General features: G+C 45.3%; 1 protein-coding gene across 1 annotated transcript in view; it reads left to right on the forward strand.

Moving 5' to 3' along the window:
* PROM1 (prominin 1) overlaps nt 1-21,358 on the forward strand; it is a 103,689-nt gene that overhangs the window by 33,399 nt on the left and 48,932 nt on the right. The window contains exons 2-4 of the mRNA XM_065914469.1: nt 4,294-4,349; nt 10,196-10,222; nt 13,003-13,208. Of these exons, the coding sequence (XP_065770541.1) occupies nt 4,294-4,349; nt 10,196-10,222; nt 13,003-13,208 (289 nt within the window). The remainder of the gene's footprint in view (nt 1-4,293; nt 4,350-10,195; nt 10,223-13,002; nt 13,209-21,358) is intronic.

The raw sequence follows: 21,358 nt of genomic DNA on the forward strand, positions 1-21,358 counted from the left end.
CCTGCGGGGTGGAAGCAACACTCTTTCTGGTGAAGAAGTATTGTGTTTGGGCGGCATCCACCCCACAGATGGTTTTGGAGCCCTGGGACTTGCTGCTGGGTTGGGTCACAGCCTTGCAGCGTGCGAGCCGGGGGACCCGGGTGACATCTGAAACTCGAGAGCAAGGAGAGGCTTAAGAGGTCCCCGTGATGGATCAGTAGCAGGTTTAAGAAGGAGGAAAACTTACTTTTGAGGCCTGTCTTGAGGGGCTGAAAGATGAGTAGATCTCTGCACGCCCCCACCCAACCTGAATCTTCCAAGTTAATGTGGGGGTCAACTGGGTGCTGTGGTGTACACCATTCAGATGGTCTCAACTCACATTACTCTCTGCAGGCCGTGTCCTTGAACCCGGCTCCTCGTGTAGACTGGGTGGGCAGAAAGGACATTGCGAGTGGAGACGGGGGAACCTCTGAGTGCCTGGTTCCAGCTTGCAGGCCAACTGCGGTCACGTCCTCTCCGTGACCTCCTCACGTGTGAGGATGCAGGCGATCCGGAGGCTTGAGGTGATTTGCACCAGAGGCCTTTCACAGGCCAGTCAGGACAGACAAAGGCAAAAGGACCGGGTGCAGTAGAGTGAGTGTGACGTTTGAGGACCACCGGGGTTGGGGGGGAAGACGTGGGGCCCCAGTTCTCGCGTGTGCTTTCAGAGATGGACGGTAGCGGATTCAGAGTTCTCACCAGCAATGAAGCTATTAGTTCTGAGATAGAGTTTCTTTGCCTGGAGGCTTCCAGGCTCCTGGAGGAGGTAAGAGCCACAGGAGGTCGGTCCCTGGCTTGTCAAGGAAAGATGCTTGCGTCGCATTGGGCAGGCATTCTCATGTTCGCTTACCCTGATGAAGAGCCACTTAATTAGAGATACACAGGGAAGCTGAGGGAAGCGTGGATATTGTGGTTCTGAGCATGACGGATGCTCATTCTGTGTGCTTGTGGCTAGGGGCACTGGGAAGGAGGGGACGATGAGAAAGGGACTAGAGGCCTTGGGACTTTGTGGGGAGAGGGTGAACCCTAGGGTGAAGGTAAGTAGGGGTCCCACCGCCTCTGGGCCTGTGCTGTCCAGGGCAGAAGTCCCTCACCGCATGTGGCCACAAAGCACTTGAACTGTAGCTTGTCTGAATTGCGATGTGCTGAAGGGATCCAAGGACTCTTGAGGGTCCCTTGGCCTGCAAGGAGATCCAACCAGTCCATGCTAAAGGAGGTCAGATTGAACGCAGGAGGAGAAGGGGACCACAGAGGATGAGATGGTTGTAGGCATCACCGACTCAATGGACATGAGTGTGAGTAAACTCTGGGAGTTGGTGATGGACAAGAAAGCCTGGCGTGCTGCAGTCCATGGGGTCGCAAAGAATCGGACACTACTGAGCGACTGAACTGAACCGAAGGGATCCACACTAGCTTCTGAACTCTTGGTATGAAAATAAGACTGTAAAAGAGCTCATTCATATTTGTGTGTGCTCAGCCACTCAGTTGTGTCCAACTCTTTTGCAACCCCGTGGACTGTAACCCACCAGTTTCCTCTGTCCATGGAATTTTCCAAGCAAGAATATTAGAGTGGGTTGCTATTTCCTCCTCTGGAAGGTCTCCCTGACCCAGGGATCAAACCCAGGTCTCCTGCATTGGCAGGCGGGTTCTTTACCTCTGAAACAGCTGTAAAGCCCCTCCGGATTCATATTTATATTGATACCATATTGCAAAGACCCTGATGCTGGGAAAGATTGAGGGCAAGAGGAGAAGGGAGTGACAGAGAATGAGATGGTTGGATGGCATCACCAACTCAGCGGACATGAGTTTGGGCAAACTCAAGGAGATGGTGAAGGACAGGGAAGCCTGGCGTGCTGCAGGCCATGGGGTCTCAAAGAGTCGGACAAAACTTAGCAACTGAACAGCAACAACATTGAAGTGATACTGTTTTGCATGTATTTGGAGTAAGTAAAATATTAAAGTTAATCTTAAAAAATTTTTTAAAAATATTTGTATAACCTTGACATGGTAGAAATTTTTTGGAGGGCTGGACTGCAAGGCATGTGAGATCTTAGTTCCCCGACCAGGGATCAAACCTCAGTCCCTGCATTGGACGTGTGGAGTCTTAACCACTGGATTGCCTGGGAAGTCCCTAAAATTAATCTTAAATTAATTACCTTTTTAAATGGAGCTCCTCGGAAACCTGAAATTACCTCCGTGGCTCCTGGCGTGTTTCTGTAACATGGTGCTGCTTTAAACCACGGGAACAGAGATGTCTGTGCTCAGAGTCTTGAGACGGGTTTTTCGCCAGCAAAACAAAGTGAGGCCTCTGCCTGAGCAACACTCATCAGGTGTGTGCAGGTGAAGCAAAGACATTGGTTCAAGGCCGGAGGATACCTGTGACCTTCTGGCCCCGGGTTGCCCCTGTGGGACCTTGGAGAAGCTCTAGGGTTCCCAGGGCACCTGCCAGCTTGAAAATCCCTGTTCCTGCATCGCATGTGTCTGCTCCACGCATCTGGGAAGCGGTTTTCCAGAAGGAAAACGCCCACATGTCCTGTGGGCACGTGACTTGCTTTGTTTCCCGGCCTGTACATCTAAACATCTTTGATTTAAAACAGGCTTCACCCTGGGGTTGCCTTTGCCCCCCTAGTATTGCACTCTGGAAGCGATCGTGCAGGACCCAGAACATCCCAGACACTCACTCCTGGGGCAGGAGACAGTGGGCAGTGTGGGATGGGCCCCCACCGGAGGAAGGGAGACCTGGGCTGGGGTCACAGATTTTAGACACGTCATCCTCCCTATCAGCGCATCGTGGGTGCTCAGCCACTCAGGCGTGTCTGACTTTTTGTGACCCCATGCACTGTAGCCCGTCAGGCTCCTGTGTCCATGGAATTTTCCAGGCAGGAATCCTGGGGTGGGTTGCCATTTCCTCCTCCAGGGAATCTTCCCAACCGAGGGATGGAGCCCGCTTCTCCTGCATTGGCAGGTGGATTCTTTACCACTGAGACACCTGCCGTCTGCCGCGCTATGTCATTGCTAGATGGGTGGATCGGGATACAACATAGCTCCAGACCTACGTGAGAGTTTTTAAATGCCCCAAATGATCATGTCCAGAAACATCCAACTTTGCTTAGTGTTTCCGGATTTTCATCCACTGCTTGGAGGTGGGGAGGGACAGCTCATACTGAGAGTTCTTGATAGGGGACTTCCCTGGAGGTCCAATGGTTGAGACTGGGGTGTGGGTTCCATCCCTGGCCAGGGAGCTAAGATCCAACATGCCTCGGGGCCAAAAAAACCACAACATAAAAACAGAAGCAATATTGTAACAAATTCAATAAAGACTAAAAATGGTCCACATCAAAAAACAAAAACAAAAAACAACGCACCTTAATAAAAGAGCTCTTGGGTTAGGTTAATTGTAAATTCCTTTCATTTGTAAAATATCATGTAAATGTGGGGTTATTAAAGACTAAATTACATCTGTGTTTCCAAGTAAGAATTTGCAGTTTCATGGGCTGTGGAACAAAAAGCACTAGGGATTCATGGAGTCACAGTTCACTAAGGAAATCTGATGTCACTAACTTGCGTGCAGCCGTTAACGCGTTTTCCAACTAAAAGCAAAAAATCACATTTGCAGTTTAGATCTTCATTCTTTCCTGAGGCTGGTTGCTGTCAATCCAATTTGGATTACATAAATTAACCAGCAAAAATCAAGGACGCCGGTCACATTAAAACTTTAAACCTTGCAATTCAGTGTCCTGTCAACGTGTTCATATAGATAAGGGTTGGCAGACTTGTTTTGTGAAGGGCAAGGTAGTAAAGATTTGAGGCTTTGAGGACCATATGGTTTCTGTTGCTCAGCTCTTGCAGTTTGTATGACTGCGCACCCAGAGTCAACATATGGGTGTGGCCGCATTGGAAATTTAAAAATAAATGATTTATTGACAAAAAAGAATTGGTGACTTCAGTGTAACATTTTATCAGTGAGTATTAAGTAGGTGTATGTAGTTTGCTGGTAAATATGAAGGCATCTTGTGAAAAGCTGAAAACTCTTAAAAATGGCAACCCTCCAGTTCTGCCAACTAGCAAAACTTTAGGTCAAAAATATCTGCCCTCCATTCTTTGATTGATTAGAGCCTCATTAGCTCAATTATTTACCTACTTTAAGAAAGAGAAATAAAAGTATACTATGTCGCAGTTCAATAATTTGTGAGCACATATTTTCTAAATAACCTTTTTATATTTTTACTGAAAAAGTAATCTTGCTATTGTTTTGTGGCTTTTTTTTCCCCCCAGATATTTTAAGAAATATTATACAGAAGAAGTTTGACCCCTCAAAGGATTATGATAAGGTAATTTTGGATTGATGTATTTGTTATCAGAAAATGAGTATGAGCAAAATATTGGCTGACTTGAAAGTTAATCTTTAAATAACCAGTTATCTGTGAATTTAGCTAATATTTTGACTTAGAAGTTTTATGGAATATTGAAACACCTTTTAAATCCCATTTGAACTACAGAAATTTCAAAGGTGGCATTTACAGAAATATTCACCTTTTAAGCTGTATTTTATTGAAAATCTAAAAGTTCCTTTAATGAAGTCTTACACTATTTTTTTTTTTTTTAAGCAAGGGAGGAGACCTCTAACAAATGGAGTGGTTTGAACATCCCTCGAAGCAGGGACGCATACTTGTAACACATGCATGCGCACGTGTAGAGGAGAAAGAGTGAATTCTGACCAGAGCGCTTCCACAAGGAGGTGACTCTGGCAAAGCTGAGAAGGGCCGGAGTGGGTGGGAGGTGGCTTTGCGGGGGGCCAGGCTGCGGGGACCACGTGAGGGAAGGACGGGGCGTGAGAGGAGGAGGTCCACAGATGGAGCCGGCGGATGAGGGGAGAGGAAGGCCAGATGAGCTGGGGCCAGGGCAGGGCAGGGCCTGGAAGGCCCCGCTCAGGTGAGTGGCCAGTGTTGTCAGAAAGTACCCAGGCACCTTCACGTCTCTGCTTAACTCCAAGGTTAGCGTTAGGGTTAGGGTGCTGTGAATTCACTGTTTGCATCCACGAGATTAACTTCCTTCAAGAGACAAATGTGTTCTTTCGATTCTGGCTTATGATGAATGCCAGTTGCCAGTAAAACAAACAGGCAAATGTTTGTTGCCATGAATGTTAGGATAATAAAGATTAGTTGAATCTGGTTGTCAAGCTATTAGTCCTGCAGGGTCAGACTGCCCATTCCAACCTTTCCTGGTATGAAGGTGGTTGTCAAGACAGCAATCAAAGGGACCAGCAGGACTTTTATTTGTTTAATGGCCAGCATGACAGATGTGAATGAAAGTGTCCCTGGTGGGTGTGAGGGCCCTGCACCAGGAGGGCAGTTAACCCTCCTTGCCTGACGGTGGGAACAATGGCTGCATATTCTCAATTTGCAGTAAAATGACAGTCAAGACAAAACTGAATGTAAAAGCCAAGAGGAAAGCCTCATTTCATGGCCGTTTATGTGTATAAAAGGAAATGAGCCATTTACTCCCTGGTGCCTGCAGCCTGCCCTAATACCTCGGAAAGCATCTTTATTCTTCAGTTCCACAGGCTTCATTTATATCTCCCAGACATGATGCCCTGTGTCTGCCTGCCTCCCTGGGCAGAATAAAATGACTGTTGCTCTCATATTTATGTTAAAAATTTGCATGCCATTAGCAGCCCAGCCGGAATGCCCGTTAGCCCTGCAGAGGCATGGGAGGGGGTGAGCGGCCGAGCTTCATCTGGGCCAGGCCTGGGGGTCTAGGGCCTTGGACCCTGAGGTGACTCTGAGCAGCCTGTTGAGTATGAGCTGGCATTGGCTGCCACCATCCCTGGACGAGTCATCTGTGGTTGGCTTGATATTAGACCTGGAGTTCCTGTAGACTTGGGGGCCCCCTTGTTCCTGATTTCCTCTCCACCTCAGGCATCTTTAGAAATAGATAAACACTGCTGGGGTGGAGAAAGGAGACAGAACTGGGCCCTTGTGAATGAACGGACTCCTACCCTAAGCGTGGAACTGGGTCACGTTTCCCAGTTATCCAGGGAGAAGGATTTGGTTAAACAAAGACACCCAGGAGGCCAGGGCGCCTTGGGAGGGGAGCTTTCTAATTGGCCTTAGTCAGGTAAATGCTGTCCTGAAGCAGAGCCTGAGTCAAGGACTTCAGGGCGAATCGCTTATTTGGGAAGTTCCGGGAACTCTGGCTGGGGAGTGGGAGGTGAAACAGGAGGGAGGGTAGCCTACAGGGGGTGTGTCATTCCACCACCCACCACAGGGGGCGACAGAGCTCCGTCCCGTAGAGCAGCTGCACCGGACCTGGTGGACTAGCCCACCGGAAGGGGCGGGGGCTGCGCGCTCTCTGCACCGAGACTGAAGAGGCACCGTAAGGGCCGCTCGGGCAGGGGGCGGGATTAGTCCCTGAGCACTCTGACCTTCCACGGTTCTGGAAGATGCCTTCGAGCAGGAGTACCAGTAGTAAGCAGTCTGGGGAGGCACACGGAGATGGCTAAAGGTCTCGGGACCCGGGTGGACTCCACAGCATCCTCTATGCTGGCCATGCCCCTGGGTGTGATATACACAGTCACACAGGGACCATCTGTCCAGGTGAACGGCCCTTGGGAGTCCTTCAGCTCTCCATGTCCTGAGCGCGTTTCATCTGGTGAGCCCACAGTAGCCACGGCAGCTGAGCTGGTGATCTCTGGACGGGCTCTTTCAGGGAACTTCATCCCTTGGGAAGTTGGAAGCTGTCAATAGGTGTAGACCTTTGTGTTCCAAGGGGCAGCCTTGACTCTGGATGGAAATATGACTCCTTCCCACAGAACTGCCTCCTCCTTCCACCTCAGCTGAACATGCAAAGTAGTACTTGAAGATCTGTGGTCTCATTCTCCTCCAGAGATTTTTTTTAAAACACGTTTTCTCACTTTATTTAATGTATTCACTTAATGAGTATTTACAGAGCACACACTAGGAGCAATGCATAATAAATAGGAGGACAAGCATGTGAAAGTAATGTCTTTACTCCAAGAATTTGCAGTTGGTGAAAAGGAGGTCGTGAGGTTAGACTTGTGTATGCTTGGACATTGTGAGCTGAATTGTGTCCAAAACTCATATGCTGAAGTGCTAATTCCCTGTGGCTCAGAATGGGATTGTATTTAGAGGTAAGGTCTTTAAAGGGGTGATTAAGTCAAAATGGGGTCATTCAGGTGGGTGTTAATCTAGTCTGACTGGTCTCCTTCTAAGAAGAGATTAGGACACAGACAGAGTCTCTGCGGGGACAGGAAGAAGATGGCCATCTGCAAGCCAAGGAGAGCGGCATTAAAAGAAACTAACCCTGCCCACACCTTGACTTTAGATTTCCAGCCTCCAGAACTATGAGAAAATAAATTTCTGTTCTTCAAGCCACCCAGCCCTGGTATTTGGTTATAGCAGCCCTAGCCGACTGGTGCAGTAGACACCTGGAAGGCAAGATGGAGAGGGATACACATGCTATGAGAAGTTCAGATCCAGGGCGGTGAATGTGCTGAGGATGGAAAGTGTACTGGCGCTTGAGGACATCAAGAAAGCCCCCAGAGTGGCGCTGGCGTGTAAAAGACTTTACAGTGGCGTCCTAAGGTGACCCATTGGGAAGAGCGGCTTCCATTCGAGTATCTTGAGCTGTGAGCACAGAGGGCGAGAGCCCCTGAGCTGCACCTTTTACCGATGAAACCATGAAAGATTACTGTGTGCAATTCCCCCGGCAAAAAATGGTCAGGCAGAAGTGGAAGACCTGGCTCGGAAGACAATTTGGAGTTATGGAGCCGTGAGGAAATCTGAGGACCAGACAGATGAAGCTATAGAAATCTGAGAAACAACTTGAATAACCCTCTTTTTTTTTTTAAGTTGTGTTTAGGTTATTATTCTTTATTTAAATGAATTTATTTTTATTGAAGGATAATTGCTTTACAGAATTTTGCTGTTTTCTGTCAAACCTCAGCATGAATCAGCCATAGGTATACATAAATCCCCTCCCTTTTGAAGCTCGCTCCCAAATGTTTGCTAGCGTTTGCGTAGTACGGGCTCCATGGCAGGCACCCAAGAACGTGCTTTGCAAGTAGTAACTCTTAGTGTTCACAGGAGTAGACTACCCGCAGCAGAGGTGTTTAGGTTGCAATTAAATACATTCATCCATTCCGTCCTGAGCTTTCCGCACGCAGGGCGTGAGCCAAGCCCTAGGTTTGTGATGCAAAATGAGCTATGCCAAGCAACCCTGATATGGAAGAATACATTTCCCCTGGGGACCAGGGGGTGTGGGCCAGCCCCTCCACAGACTCTCCACCTGCTGGCTGACTGTAAATAAGGGAAACAGAGCAGCATCACTTGTCTCACTGCTCACTTGGGGTTTCTGCAGGGAGAACCTCTCAGCCTAGCTCGTCAGAGTGGTGCCTGCTCAGTTAAAGGACAAGGTTCCTATCTTCAAGGAATGCACGGTATCAGATAATTTAGGTGGTGACTTAGGATCACCTCACACCGATGACCCATAAGTGTCACCCACACCTCTAAAACTTTCCAGGGGATGTTCTCCCCAGCCTCCTGCCCCCCTCTCACCTGCCATCTTTTATATTCTGAGCATCAGTGTTGGCAGGACTTCGAGTTTCCTTGCGATGACTTCCTGAAGTGGTTTTCGTGTGGCCATGGTTCAGCTCCACTCCAGCCTCTTGATTGACGCTCCTCTAGACTTAGCTGGGCTGGATCCTCCTCATTCTTTTCATCCCTCAGTTACTGCGCCTCACTGCCTTGGATGAGATGGTTGGATGGCATCACCAACTTGATGATGAGTTTCAGCAAGCTCTGGGAGTTGGTGATGGACAGGGAAGCCGGGCCTGCTGCAGCCCAAGGGGTCGCAAAGAATTGGACACGACTGAGCGACTGCACTGAACTGGTCTTGAAACTTCCTCTGGGGTCAGGTGCAGGGCTTGGGACTGATTGCTAAGGCCTCAGTCCCGACCTCGCTGGAGCTAACTGTCCTGGCATACTGATTCGTCACTCTGTAAATGTCAGGTCATCAATCCAGGTGGGTTTGTGACGTTTGCAACCCAGCCTCCATGTTTGCAGAAGTGTAACAATGACTCTGTCCCCACTTCATACACAAACTGCCTCCCTCTTTTTTAAAAAAAACGAGGGACAGTCTCATAACTTGAGCAGATTTCTCATTGTGGGAAGCTCATTACTTTGCCGTGGATCAGTCCTTGCCTGTCGCTGACAATCCCCCATCTCTGGACCACTGTTTAGGGATTGTTGGTCTTAGGTGATGTTGCTCCTTCTCTGTTCTCTCCATTAGCTTGTCTGATTGTGATCCGGCACCTCTCATAAGACAGGTCCCGGACCGAGCACCTGGGAGAGATGGTGAGTGTGATGGTCATGGTCCTCAGCCTCCTGGGGCTGCAGGTCACATTGGAGCCATCACTCCACATGACGGAAGGGCTGTAGTACCTTGAAAGGGCAGGTGTGGTACTCCATGGCAGCACAAAGGAAGAATGTACAGCCAACCCAGACGTGGTCATCAGGACAGACTTCCTGGAGGAAGCAACATCCACACTCAGACTTGAGTTTCTCAGGAGAAGAGTGATGGGAATAATGTTCAAGCAGGGGGGAGCTCCACGTGAGGAAGGGAGAGAGAGCACGGGGGCTTTCTAGGGACTCGAGTAGCCAAGAAGAAGGGGGCCAGGAAGCCAGGAGTAAGAAAGATAGGCCCACATGGAGATTTTTGAATTAAACGTGGTGGGACCCCACGGCATGCTGCTAAGCAAGAGAATGACATCATCGGATTGTCATTTCAGAAAGGACACCTGGAAGGTGGAGCCTTGGGTTCTGGGGTTTAGGCAGCCCCGGACTCTGTTCTATGGGGACCACGTGGTTAGTGTGTTAAGCATTTGTAACTTTCCCTCTAATTCCCGGTCTGTGACTGATTAACACACTGATGAAGAGCCTTTCAAGAAACCCAGCTGTAAATTCAAGTGGGGGCCCGAGAACTCGACTCTTCCCCGAAACGCTATTTCTCTCATAAATGCTCCTTCTCTCTCTCGATTCTCTCTGTGCGGGACGTTGATGTTCTCAGGGGCGGTTAATCGCTCCAGTAACGTTTTCTGTTTTCTTGATGCATGCTGCCCGTGCTTGCACAAACTCCGTGACGGCTCTGCCTTCCTCAGCCAGAAAACGTAGTCTTGACTCTGAAGGTAACGCCCTTGCCTGCTGTTTGACGTTGCTCTGTGTAAAGCCTGCTGTGACGCTTTTGCCAGAATTCCCAGTTCCCTGTCCTCTCCGCTGATGGTTTTTAAGTTGCTTCATTTTTGTTTCTGCCATCGTCTTCATCCTCTCTTTCAGATCTAGTAGTCCAGGAAAGAATAAGAAACCATCTTGGCAAGATTAAAATTTCAATCTTCTCTTCAACGCAACCCACAAAGCCGTCTGGAGATCTTGGTATATCAGGACAATGTTTAGGTCCTTGCCAGATCTTGGCCAGACTTCAGTCTAGACGTGATCTCTGGAAATGACATATCTTGTTCCAGATATTGTTCAACCCAGTATTTAGTCCTCCCTAGTGACTCAGATGGTAAAGAATTTGCCTACAATGCTGGGTTCGATTTCTGGGTTGGGAAGATCCCCTGGAGAAGATCCCCTGGAGAAGAATACCCACTCCAGTATTCTTCCCTGGAGAATCCCAAAGACAGAGGAGCCTGGTGGGCTACGGTCCATGGGGTCACAGAGTCGGATACCACTGAGCGACTTTCACTTCACTTCACTTCATTGGAAAGCTTATATACAAAATATAAAGTTCTTACCTAGAACTAAAAATAGTGCATCTAAAACATTTCAATACACCTTCTCTCCTGGATTTGGGGTTCTCTGTTTCCTAGGATTCAGAAAGGATTTTAAATTCCTTTAGAAGTAGTAACAATTTTTTAAAATAGTTACAATGTAGAATACTTGCTGAGAAATGGTAGCAGAATAAGTAAGAGTTTGGTGTGTCTAGAACTGGTTTTTCAAGTGGCCAGTGATGTGAGTCCTCAAGGGAGGGTTACAGACCAGCAAGTAATGACTCTGCATGGCCCTGGTGTCTGGCTTATTTTAAGGAGTATGTTTGATGAATGCATCAAAAATGCACTGTTTTTCCTTTGTACCCTTTTAACCTTATAGGATAAAGGATATCTAATTATATGGAATTAGATAATATTCAAGTGCCGTGTACACCTAGTTCAATGCTCATAATAAGCATTTGTCCACAGAGTTAGCTAATACTGATTGAACATTTGCTGTGTGCTGGGCACTTTGCTAGTTGTTTACACATTAGCTCATTTAATTATCTGTCCCTCTCAATCTGCTAACGACGTTAACCCTAATGTAACATTTCCTGCTTTAGAGAATTAAAAGCTTCCTCTGCTGGGATTCAGAGCAGGTTCTCAGACTCCCAAGTTCAGTGCTGTCTCACAAGGACATCACATTTACTCGTAGGAACAAGACTTGGGTTTCATTTTCCTTTGCTCCGCTTGGCTTCAGAATGTCTTGCTCTCTCGATGCTCCAGTAGTTCAAACCGCCAACCTGTAGCTTTTCTGCATCCTTTCACAATGTCTTCCTTTATGTCGGTACGAGTACTTGTCTGCAGGGACTGGAACAAGAACAAGTTTTATCCCCCTGTTGCATTAATTTTTACTAGGCTGGAATAAAGCCAGCTGTGTTTATGAAAACAGGTTTTGGTCACGTGATTGTGTCTAGAAATTGGGCTCGTTAGGAACCTAGAGACTTATGAGATGAAGGCTGCTGAGCCCCGTACCACCGGCCTGAAAGGGGCACGTATGGAGTGTCTGTTTGTGCCAGGTACTTTCCTTGGCACCTTATCGCTAATTGCATATGATCTACAATGTTCATGATGACCTTACAAGGTATGTATTTTTATTCTCAGTACCTGGGTGAGGAAACTATCATGTTTGATTTGGAAAGACAGAGACTTTTTCCCTTAAATTTAGGTATATTCCAGATTCTTCTACAATGATGAATCTGTCATTAATTAATCCTATCCAAACTACTGTGAATCCTGAATAACTACTGCTGGTTCTGTCTTTCTGGTGAAAAACACACTTGGTATGTGTGTGTGTTTAGTCGCTCAGTCGTGTCTGGCTCTGTGATCCCATGGACGGTAGCCTTGCCAGGCCCGTCTGTCCATGGGACTTTTCACAACAAGAGTCCTGGAGTGAGTTGCCAATTCCTCCTCCAGGAGATTGGCCTTCCCACCCAGAGACTGAATCTATGTCTCCTGCATCTGCTGCATTGCAGGCAGATTCTTTACTGCTGAGCCACTGGGGCTTATTCATTATGCAAGGAGTTCTGGCAAAATTTATCATGCCATTTGAAAACAAAGTACCTTTGAAAGTGAAAGTGGAACAATTAATCTCTCAGTCATATCCGACTCTTTGGGGTTGAAATTAAACAATTTCCAGCTTGACTTTGCATTTGGATATTTTCCTGGAAGTTGAAAGAAGGTCTTTTCCAGAACTGACTCACTGGAGTCAGTGAGAAGAACTGACTCATTTGAAAAGACCCTGATGCTGGGAAAGATTGAAGGCAGGAGGAGAAGGGAACTGACAGAGGATGAGATGGTTGGATGGCATCACCCACTCAATGGACATGAGTTTACATAGGCTCCAGGAGTCGGTGATGGACAGGGAAGCCTGGCGTGCTGCAGTCCGTGGGGTCGCAAAGAGTCGGACACGACTGAGCGCCTGGACCGACTGACTGATAGAAGGCAGCGACTGCTTGGTCCCACATTCGGACAACTGAAATCGCTGCATCCTTTGTTTCAGGAAGGATCTGCAGAGTGGACACACTCACACACACACAGCCCTGAGGCTTCAAGCCATGATGGCAGATAGGTTAAAAAGCATGAAATGTGTACACTGTGGAATGTTCCCCGTGTAACTGGTGTCACAGTCTCTGCTGTTTCTTTTGTTTGACTTGCAGATTATCTACTATGAGATCGGGGTTATTATCTGTGCTGCCCTGGGATTGCTGTTTATTATTCTGATGCCTCTGGTGGGATTTTTCTTTTGTCTGTGTCGTTGCTGTAACAAGTGTGGTGGAGAAATGCACCAGCGTCAGAAGAGAAGTGGTCCCTTCCTCAAGAAGTATTTTACAATCTCCCTCCTGGTGATCTGTGTGTTCATGAGGCAAGTAGAACCTTGGACAACAGCTGAGTGGGTCTGAGGCTGATGAGCAGTACTTGTGTTTACCTGTTAAGCACATGAGCTTGAAACACAAGAGAATACAGAAGCAGGAGAAAGAAAGAAAACCAGAAAAGAGAACAAAGATGCTTGTCCCGAGCCTCACTATAAACAGAAGTTGGCAGTGTCATTGGACTGCTCTAGTTTGGGTGATAAGCCAACCTCGTGGTATTTTTTTCATTTTGAAGACATCTGAATATATTCTGGGCCTGCAGAAAGCATTCGCCTTTCAGGACAGCACCTCCTTCCTCTTAAATAGCTCTCTCGAGACAGGGACCATGCATGACGGCAGAGCAAGTATTTACTAGCTGATCTTTATGTCCCAAGGGATCTTTTTTTAAAAAGTTTTTTTTTTAATTGAAGATCAGTTGATTTACAGTATGTTACTTTCAGATGTATAGCACAATGATTCAGTTATATGTACCTGTGTGTGTGTGTGTGTGTGTGTGTATATATATATATATATATCTTATAAGACATATATAAGATATATATATAAGATATAAGATATCTTATATATATATATAATCTTATATATATACACACATATATTCCTTTTCAGATTCTTTACTTTTAAACATTATTACAAAATATTGAGTATAATTCCCTGCACTCTACAGATGGGTAACATCCTTGAATTGGGAGATTTAGCATATTGTTGGACAGAATTAGCTTCTTAATCTTATAGCCAGTTTTCTTGATTTTTACAATTATCCTGGAACCCTGTCTTCCTTTTTTTTTAAAGTTAGTTCAATGTAGATTCTTACTGTGAGAAAGAATCTGTTCACTATACCTCTCTCCCCTTTGAAAATGATAATTACGCTTGCAGCCACAGGTTCTTGAGAGAATGATCTTCACAACTGTGACTCAGAGTAGGGAATGAGTGTGTGGGCATGGGGTAGGGCTTGGGATGAACCGGGGAATTGAGATTGGCGTGCGTGCACCGCCGCGTGTAAAGCAGAGAGTGGAAATGAGCTGCACAGCCCAGAGACCCCAGCTCGGGGCTCTGTGACAGCCGAGAGCGTTGGGATGGGCATGCAGTGTGGGAGGGAGGCCCAGGAGGGACAGGAGACGTGTGTATGTGTGGCTGAGTCACTTCACTGTATGGCAGAAACTTACACGACATTGCGAAACAGCTGTACCCCAGTTTAATGAAGCATAGCAACAAGACTATTACTGAGTTAAAAATAAGTAACACATACCTAAATCTAGAAATCTAGCTCCTTCAGGGACTTCTCGGGTGGTCCAGTGGTTAAGACTCTGTGCTTCCAATGAAGGGGTTGTGGGTTCGATCCCTGGCCAGGGAACTTAAGATCCCACATGCTGTGCATGCAGTGTGGCCAAAAATAAAATAAAATTCAATAAAAATAAATAATAATGATCTAGCTCCTATAGTGTACCATGTTCTCTAAACATTTCCTTCAGTGTTTCGCATGGCAATCTGGAGGCAGGCCCTATACCCTAGTGATGCATTACCCAGTTATAGAATTTGCCTATTTCTGGTTCTGTCGGTGTTCTTTTCTTTTGGAAATGACATGGAACGCTCTCTTGAAGCCTGGAGCACACTTCATGACTTAGGATGTTTCTCCGGCAGCCCCTGCTGCTGCCAGAAGTCTTCAGTGGACTGACGGATCAGGACACTGCTTAAGATGAGGACATTTGTTGTTGTGTAGTCACAAATTTGTGTCCGACTCTTTTGTGACCCCATGGATTGTAGACCTCCAGGCTTCTCTGTCCATGGGATTTCTTGAGTCCAAATCAGATTCCTTCAAAAGGAGTGTGCTTCATGATCTGGTGATATTTGGGCGTCTCTCCACATTCCTCCATCCCTTCAGTGAGCGTGTCATATCCAGAAATAAAGTGCCTGCAACATGAGCGATGCTGAGCTTCAAGGAGTCCCAGAGATAGTGAAGAGTGGAGAGTCACATCCTCCTTGATGTGTCTGCAAGCATCACAGTTGCTTGATAGCCGTGAGAAAGATGTTTCAAGTTTCGCTAAAGAACTGATATTGAGGAATTTAAGCAGAAAACAGACATTAAATAGAACAATTTAAAGCTCAGAAGTTCTGGCTGCAAACCAAAGAAGAGAAGTTCTTTAAGTGTGGCCATCAGTAGAGGCACGGAGAGAGGTACTCTTTGGGGAACTAAGAGTTCCCCAGCTGATTTCGAGCAGCTTGGTTTGGCTACCAGGGAGTTTGGGTGCACGTTTTGTCCGCAAGGCAGGGCTGTGGGTCCGCTCTCTCTTTCCTGTTTCCCTGTGTGCCTCTGTCTCTTGGTTTGTAATTTGAATCTGGCTGCTTTCGCCCACTGAACTCTGAAAGGCAGCTTAAGGCTGGGGCGATGGTGATTCCAGATGTCCCCAGGCTCTCTGCTTGGTGTTTGAAGTGTTTTCAGGAACGTACAGACCCTACAGCCGGGGGAGTAGCTACCAGAGGAATGTCAGTTACCGCCCAAGGCAAGTCAGACTCTGTGCATTTCCCTGAAGCCTGAAACTTACATCCTTCATTCATCCAGAGTCCCGAACTGTGGTCCCCCTTCCTCTCTGCACACCCCTGGGCATCAAAGATGAGGTTCAGGTGACAAAGTGTCTTCTGAAAATACTTGTCCGAGGGGCTTCTTGTTAGCATGATTACTTAATAGTTTTCACTTCATGTAGATACATGTTATGTAAAGATATATAAATGTTACAGCTTCAGTGTCAGCAATAAGCTTGGCTTTCATTTTATATAAAATGAGTGCTACATAAATTTTTTTTATTCTTGAGGCCTCAGACTCATCAAACACATTTAGATGAGTTTTTTTTTCTCTCTTGAGTATATTTTAGTTTAGGAAATCATTTTAAAAAATACATCTGTGATTCTGTAATCTTCTGTATATTCAGTGAAGATATTTTGCCCACTCAAGTAAAACGTATAATTTAATATCATAATTTTAAATTCAATATAATTAAACCAGAGTGAATCTACTCTTTGAGGCTGTGACACATTTTAAACTAATTTATTTCACATAATACATTGAATTTATATACAAATTATAGATAGGTCTAAATAAAAGGAGTATTAAAATTGTTTTGTTTACCTTAAATTCAGACTAGAAATTTAAACTTCTTTACTTTGAATTTAAAAAATTTAAATAGTGACTTTAAGTCATCCTTTTAGAATATCTACTTGTTTGTAAGTTTCTTCAACATCATGAGTTGTTTTAAAAGTTTGCAAGTAAACAAAATGAGCCAAGAAGATTAAAAACCAGAGAAAAACAGAAATATCTATACTATGACTAGAAAAAAGGAGGAGGAACTATGTCCATAAAATCAGAATATTAGATAAAATAAGAGGGGAGTGAGTGTCCACAAAATCAGAAGGCAGAAGGAGAGAGAAAAAGAGGTGTTAGCGTATGCTTCCAAAGACCTCAGCAGAGATTGAATACTACTGATTTTTAATCTTTGTATGTGATTTTTTTAATAAGTCCTTTCAGGAGCCCAGAGTGGTCCATTTGCCCTTTATCAGGTTCAGTCCCATTTTGTGGTTCTATACTAAGTGTTACATTCAAAAAGAAGCTGGTTTTTAAGTGTCTCGGTTTTTTTTTAATACATGCTATTTTGCAAAACTTTTTAAAATCTTTTCTTTCTAATTGAGAAAAGCATAGGTGTCAAGGAGAAAGATCCCCTGGTATATGTGGAATGTATGTGGTCGTGTTCTTTCTCCTTTTGAGCTTTTCCCAAGGCAGCTGTGGAATGTTCGAATCCCACAGACCCTGATGTATGTTTACGTAAGTCTGTTTGACGATCAGCAGTAGATTACATCACCCCGTCTTACGGTAGACTCTAAGCAGATGTGTCTTGCGCCAGAAAAAAAAACAGGTTTTCTCTCCTTTCTTTCCTTTGCATTTATCATCACTGAATTTTTCAGACTTTCAAAAAGGTCGTAAGCAACAACAAAAGGGACAGCTGCGCCTTTCTTTCTCCAGCATGCAGTTGTTGCCAAGCACACCAGTCAGCTTTTGCCAGTTACCGAGGTGAAAGCTGAATCCCAGTCATTTTCAAGGTGGCTCTTTTCAAAGTTCATTTTTGTTGTTGGTCTTAGGATGTGATGTCAATTCTGGGTTTGGAGGCTACAAACTTCTAGAAAAGAAATCAAGCTAGCATACCTGGAAAATCATGAGACTTTTTAATGAGAGAGCTAGTTATTTAAAATTGAAGCTGAAATTGAAAAGGTATCTTTAAAAAGTAAGAGGTCAGTCACAGACTTAAAGCATTTATTTGGCTCTTATTGGCGAACTTCATTGTCAGTAGGAATTGGTAGAAAAAAATTGCTATCCATCTTAAAGGTTTAGAAACTCTAAAAACTTTTAAACATTTACTTTTAAGTGTATATGAGGGAAAAGTAGTCTGTCCATGTCAAATATAGAAAGTGTCATGTTATATATCATAAAATAAATGCCCATCTTCTGCTAAAAACTTCAAGAGGTTTTGTTGTACAACATAAAAGTATGTGTTTTGATAGCTTAAAGGCTTTTTTTGTGTCAGTGCCAGAGAACTGATAGTCATTTGGCTATCATTTGATTGAAATCTTATTCCCTTTTTATGTGGGATGAATCTCCCTCATTATCATTAAATCCCAAGAGTTGACTGAAAGTGAAAGTGTTAGTCCCTCAGTCATGTCTGACTCTGCCACCCCATGGATTGTAGCCACCAGGCTCATCTGTACATGGAATTTAATTCCCCAGGCAAGAATACTGGAGTGGGTTGCCATTCTATTTTCCAGGGGTTCTTCCTGACCCAGGGATCAAACCCGGGTCTCCTGCATTGCAGGCAGATTCTTTACCACCTGAGCCACTGAGGAAGCCCAATAGTTGACTGCTGGTCTTTAAAAAAAACAAAACCAAAATATTAATTCGTGTGATTTTTTTTTTTTTTACCTAAAAGAACATTGAATAATAAGGAATGTCTGAACCCACAGCCGCCCGCCTGCCTCCCTCCCCCAAATGTAACTTTTAAATTCTCTTGTTGTTTATTCCTAAGTTGTGTCCAACTCTTTTGAGACCCCATATACTGCAGCCCTCCAGGCTCCTCTGTCCATGGGATTTCCCAGGCAGGGAGACTGAGGGCAGTTGCCATTTCCTTCTCCAGGGGATCTTCCTGACCCAGGGATCTAACTCTCCTCTCTCGCTTTGGCAGGCGGTTTCCTTACCGCCGAGCCACCAGGGAAGCCCCCTTATTCACTCTGCTGTGCTGTGCTTAGCCACTCAGTCGTGTCCAACTCTCTGTGACCCCATGGACTGTAGCCTGCCAGGTCCCTCTGCCCAAGGGGGCTCTCCAGGCAAGAATACTGGAGTGGTTTGCCCAGGGATCAAACCTGGGTCTCCTGCATTGCAGGCAGATTCTTTACCATCTGAGCCACCAGGGAAGCCCAAGGATACAGGAGTGGGTAGCCTATCCCTTCTCCAGTGGGTCTCCCACTTTGCAGGCGGATTCTCTACCAGCTGAGCTACCAGGGAAGCCCTCTTAATTCTCTATTTCTATTTGAATAAGAGTTATACAATTGCTTTGTGTAGTATTCAGAATTTTTTTTCTTTGATTTGCTGGTAGTATTTAAAAATGGGAAATTCTTTTTAAATAGGAAATTTTATTTAGATTCCCAGATTTTTGTGAATAATTAGAAGATCTGGCAACTCTGGTCTTCTTGCATCAAGGCAGCACTTACCAGAGGCACAGATAATCTCTGCCATCACCACCTCTGATCTCCCAGCTCCCCTAGTCCAGCCCACACAGTTTGCCCTTCATGCTTTCTGCCTGCCTGCATAGGCATTTGAATTTGCCATCTTTAATTTAAGTATAAAATTTGCAGTGAGTTGTGATTATGAAAATCAACTTTGAAAGTTGGCTGAATTCTATCCCAGAGTTCTGTTTAGTACAGTTTTTGAAAAATGATCCATGGCTTTCATTTTAATTAGATTCAGAACTGAGTAACAGAAATGTGTCTTTAAATATGTTGCATTGAAAGTCAGCTGTTTTTTTTTTTTTGCAATGCCATGTTTCCTGATTTATGTTTGGAGTGAAGGCATTTATTCACTAAAGGGATGGTTTCTGCCTGGGACACTCTGAACCTATGGCTAATCTTCTAAATGGACCAGATGAAACAAAGCTCAGTCCTTAAATCCGTCTGCACCAAGCACCCACCTTGGACACAAGACCCTGCATTACCCAAGGTTGACCAAGAAGCAGTTCGCACCTCTTTTTAGGGCAGTTCAGCACAGGTGGAAATAAGGCAAAAGAGAGTATGAAGTGAGACAAACCCTTCAGAACTTCAGGGTGAGCCTTCTGGGAGTTCAAGGCAAGGCATTCTCCTATCCAGGGGATTCAGGGAAAAGTTAACAACAAAACTGATAGTTTGTAACCATCCAATGGAAGGTTCAAAGCAGTCCATCCTAAAGGAAATCAGTCCTGAATATTCATTGGAAGGACTGATGCTGAAGCTGAAATTCCAATATTTTGGCCACCTGATGGGAAGAACTGACTCACTGGAAAAGACCCTGATGCTGGGAAAAATAGAGGGCAGGAGGAGAAGGGGATGACAGAGGATGAGATGGTTGGATGGCATCACTGACTCGGACATGAGCTTGAGCAAGCTCCAGGAGTTGGTGATGGACAGGGAAGCCTGGCGTGCTGCAGTCCATGGGGTTGCAAAGAGTTGGACACGACTGAGCGATTAAACTGACTGAATGGGAGGTTGGGTGTTGCAGATCATCCAGCCGGGACTTGAACTTGCTGCTTGTTTCTCGAGTGCACTTTGACTTATATGAAAAATGGGTCTGGAGAATGATGAATGACAAATAACTTGGACGTGATGGGGAAGAGCAAGGGCCTCCCTTTGTGAAGTCCTCTGGTGGGCAAAGGTATCAGGTGGTGATCCTGACTTACCATATAGAGTGGTCGAAATTTGGTGTGGTAAGAAAAGCTGCAGGAATATTACTGTAATTCAACTTTTTTTTTCTTCTGTTGACATTACTTCAAAGTTGCTGTTTTGGGCTGTTTGGCCTTATTTTGTATGAATATATCATTTATTAATAATAGCCATTATTGCTCTTGCAACCCACTCCAGTATTCTCACCTGGAAAATTCCATGGACAGAGGAGCCTGGGGGGCCCCAGTCCATGGGGTTGCAAAGAGTCAGACACGCCTGAGCGACTGAGCATTATTGTTCTGGTATAATTTCAGCCTCATAAATACTAATGCAAACTTAAGACAGGCAAAAGTGGATTCTAAGGTGGTCCTCCAAGTGCCAGAGACTATTGTTAATTTCATTTTTAAAGATTATCGTCAGCATGAATGCAAATGTAAAATCCTGGAGCCCTCATGGACACCCAGTACCACCCTCCTTTGTCTCAGAAGCACTGGCCTAATGGCTTTTATAGTTTTGGGATACCAACGGACGCTCACACAAGGAAAGGACTTTCTCAAGCTCACACAGTGTGTGTTGTTGGCAGTTGTGGGACCAGACCCCGAGTCTCGTGTTCCTGCTCCAACGCAGTCTGCTGCACTTGTTAACCACGACAGATAGTTTCAGCATTCTCTTATAGACTGTTGGGGGTTAGTGTGGAAAGACCAATGCATCTATGTAATACTGCTATGGGAAAGTATTTGTTGTTTTGAAAATTTTAATTTTTTAATTAAAGTATAGTTCATTTACAGTATCATGTTCACTTCAGGTATACATAAAGCAGAGTGACTCAATTATACATACACACACATATATGTATGTATAAATATACAAACATATACTTATATATGCTGCTGCTGCTGCTGCTGCTAAGTCGCTTCAGTTGTGTCCGACTCTGTGCAACCCCAGAGACAGCCGCCCACCAGGCTCCCCCGTCCCTGGGATTCTCCAGGCAAGGACACTGGAGTGGGTTGCCATTTCCTTCTCCAATGCAGGAAAGTGAAAAGTGAAAGTGAAGTCGCTTAGTCATGTTCGGCTCCTAGCAACCCCATGGACTGCAGCCCACCAGGCTCCTCCATCCATGGGATTTTCCAGGCAAGAGTAGTGGGTTGCCATTGCCTTCTCCGTATGCTTATATATAGATATAAGTGTATATATA

The sequence above is a fragment of the Muntiacus reevesi genome, chromosome 22 (genome assembly GCF_963930625.1).
Source record: "Muntiacus reevesi chromosome 22, mMunRee1.1, whole genome shotgun sequence".
NCBI lineage: Eukaryota > Metazoa > Chordata > Mammalia > Artiodactyla > Cervidae > Muntiacus > Muntiacus reevesi.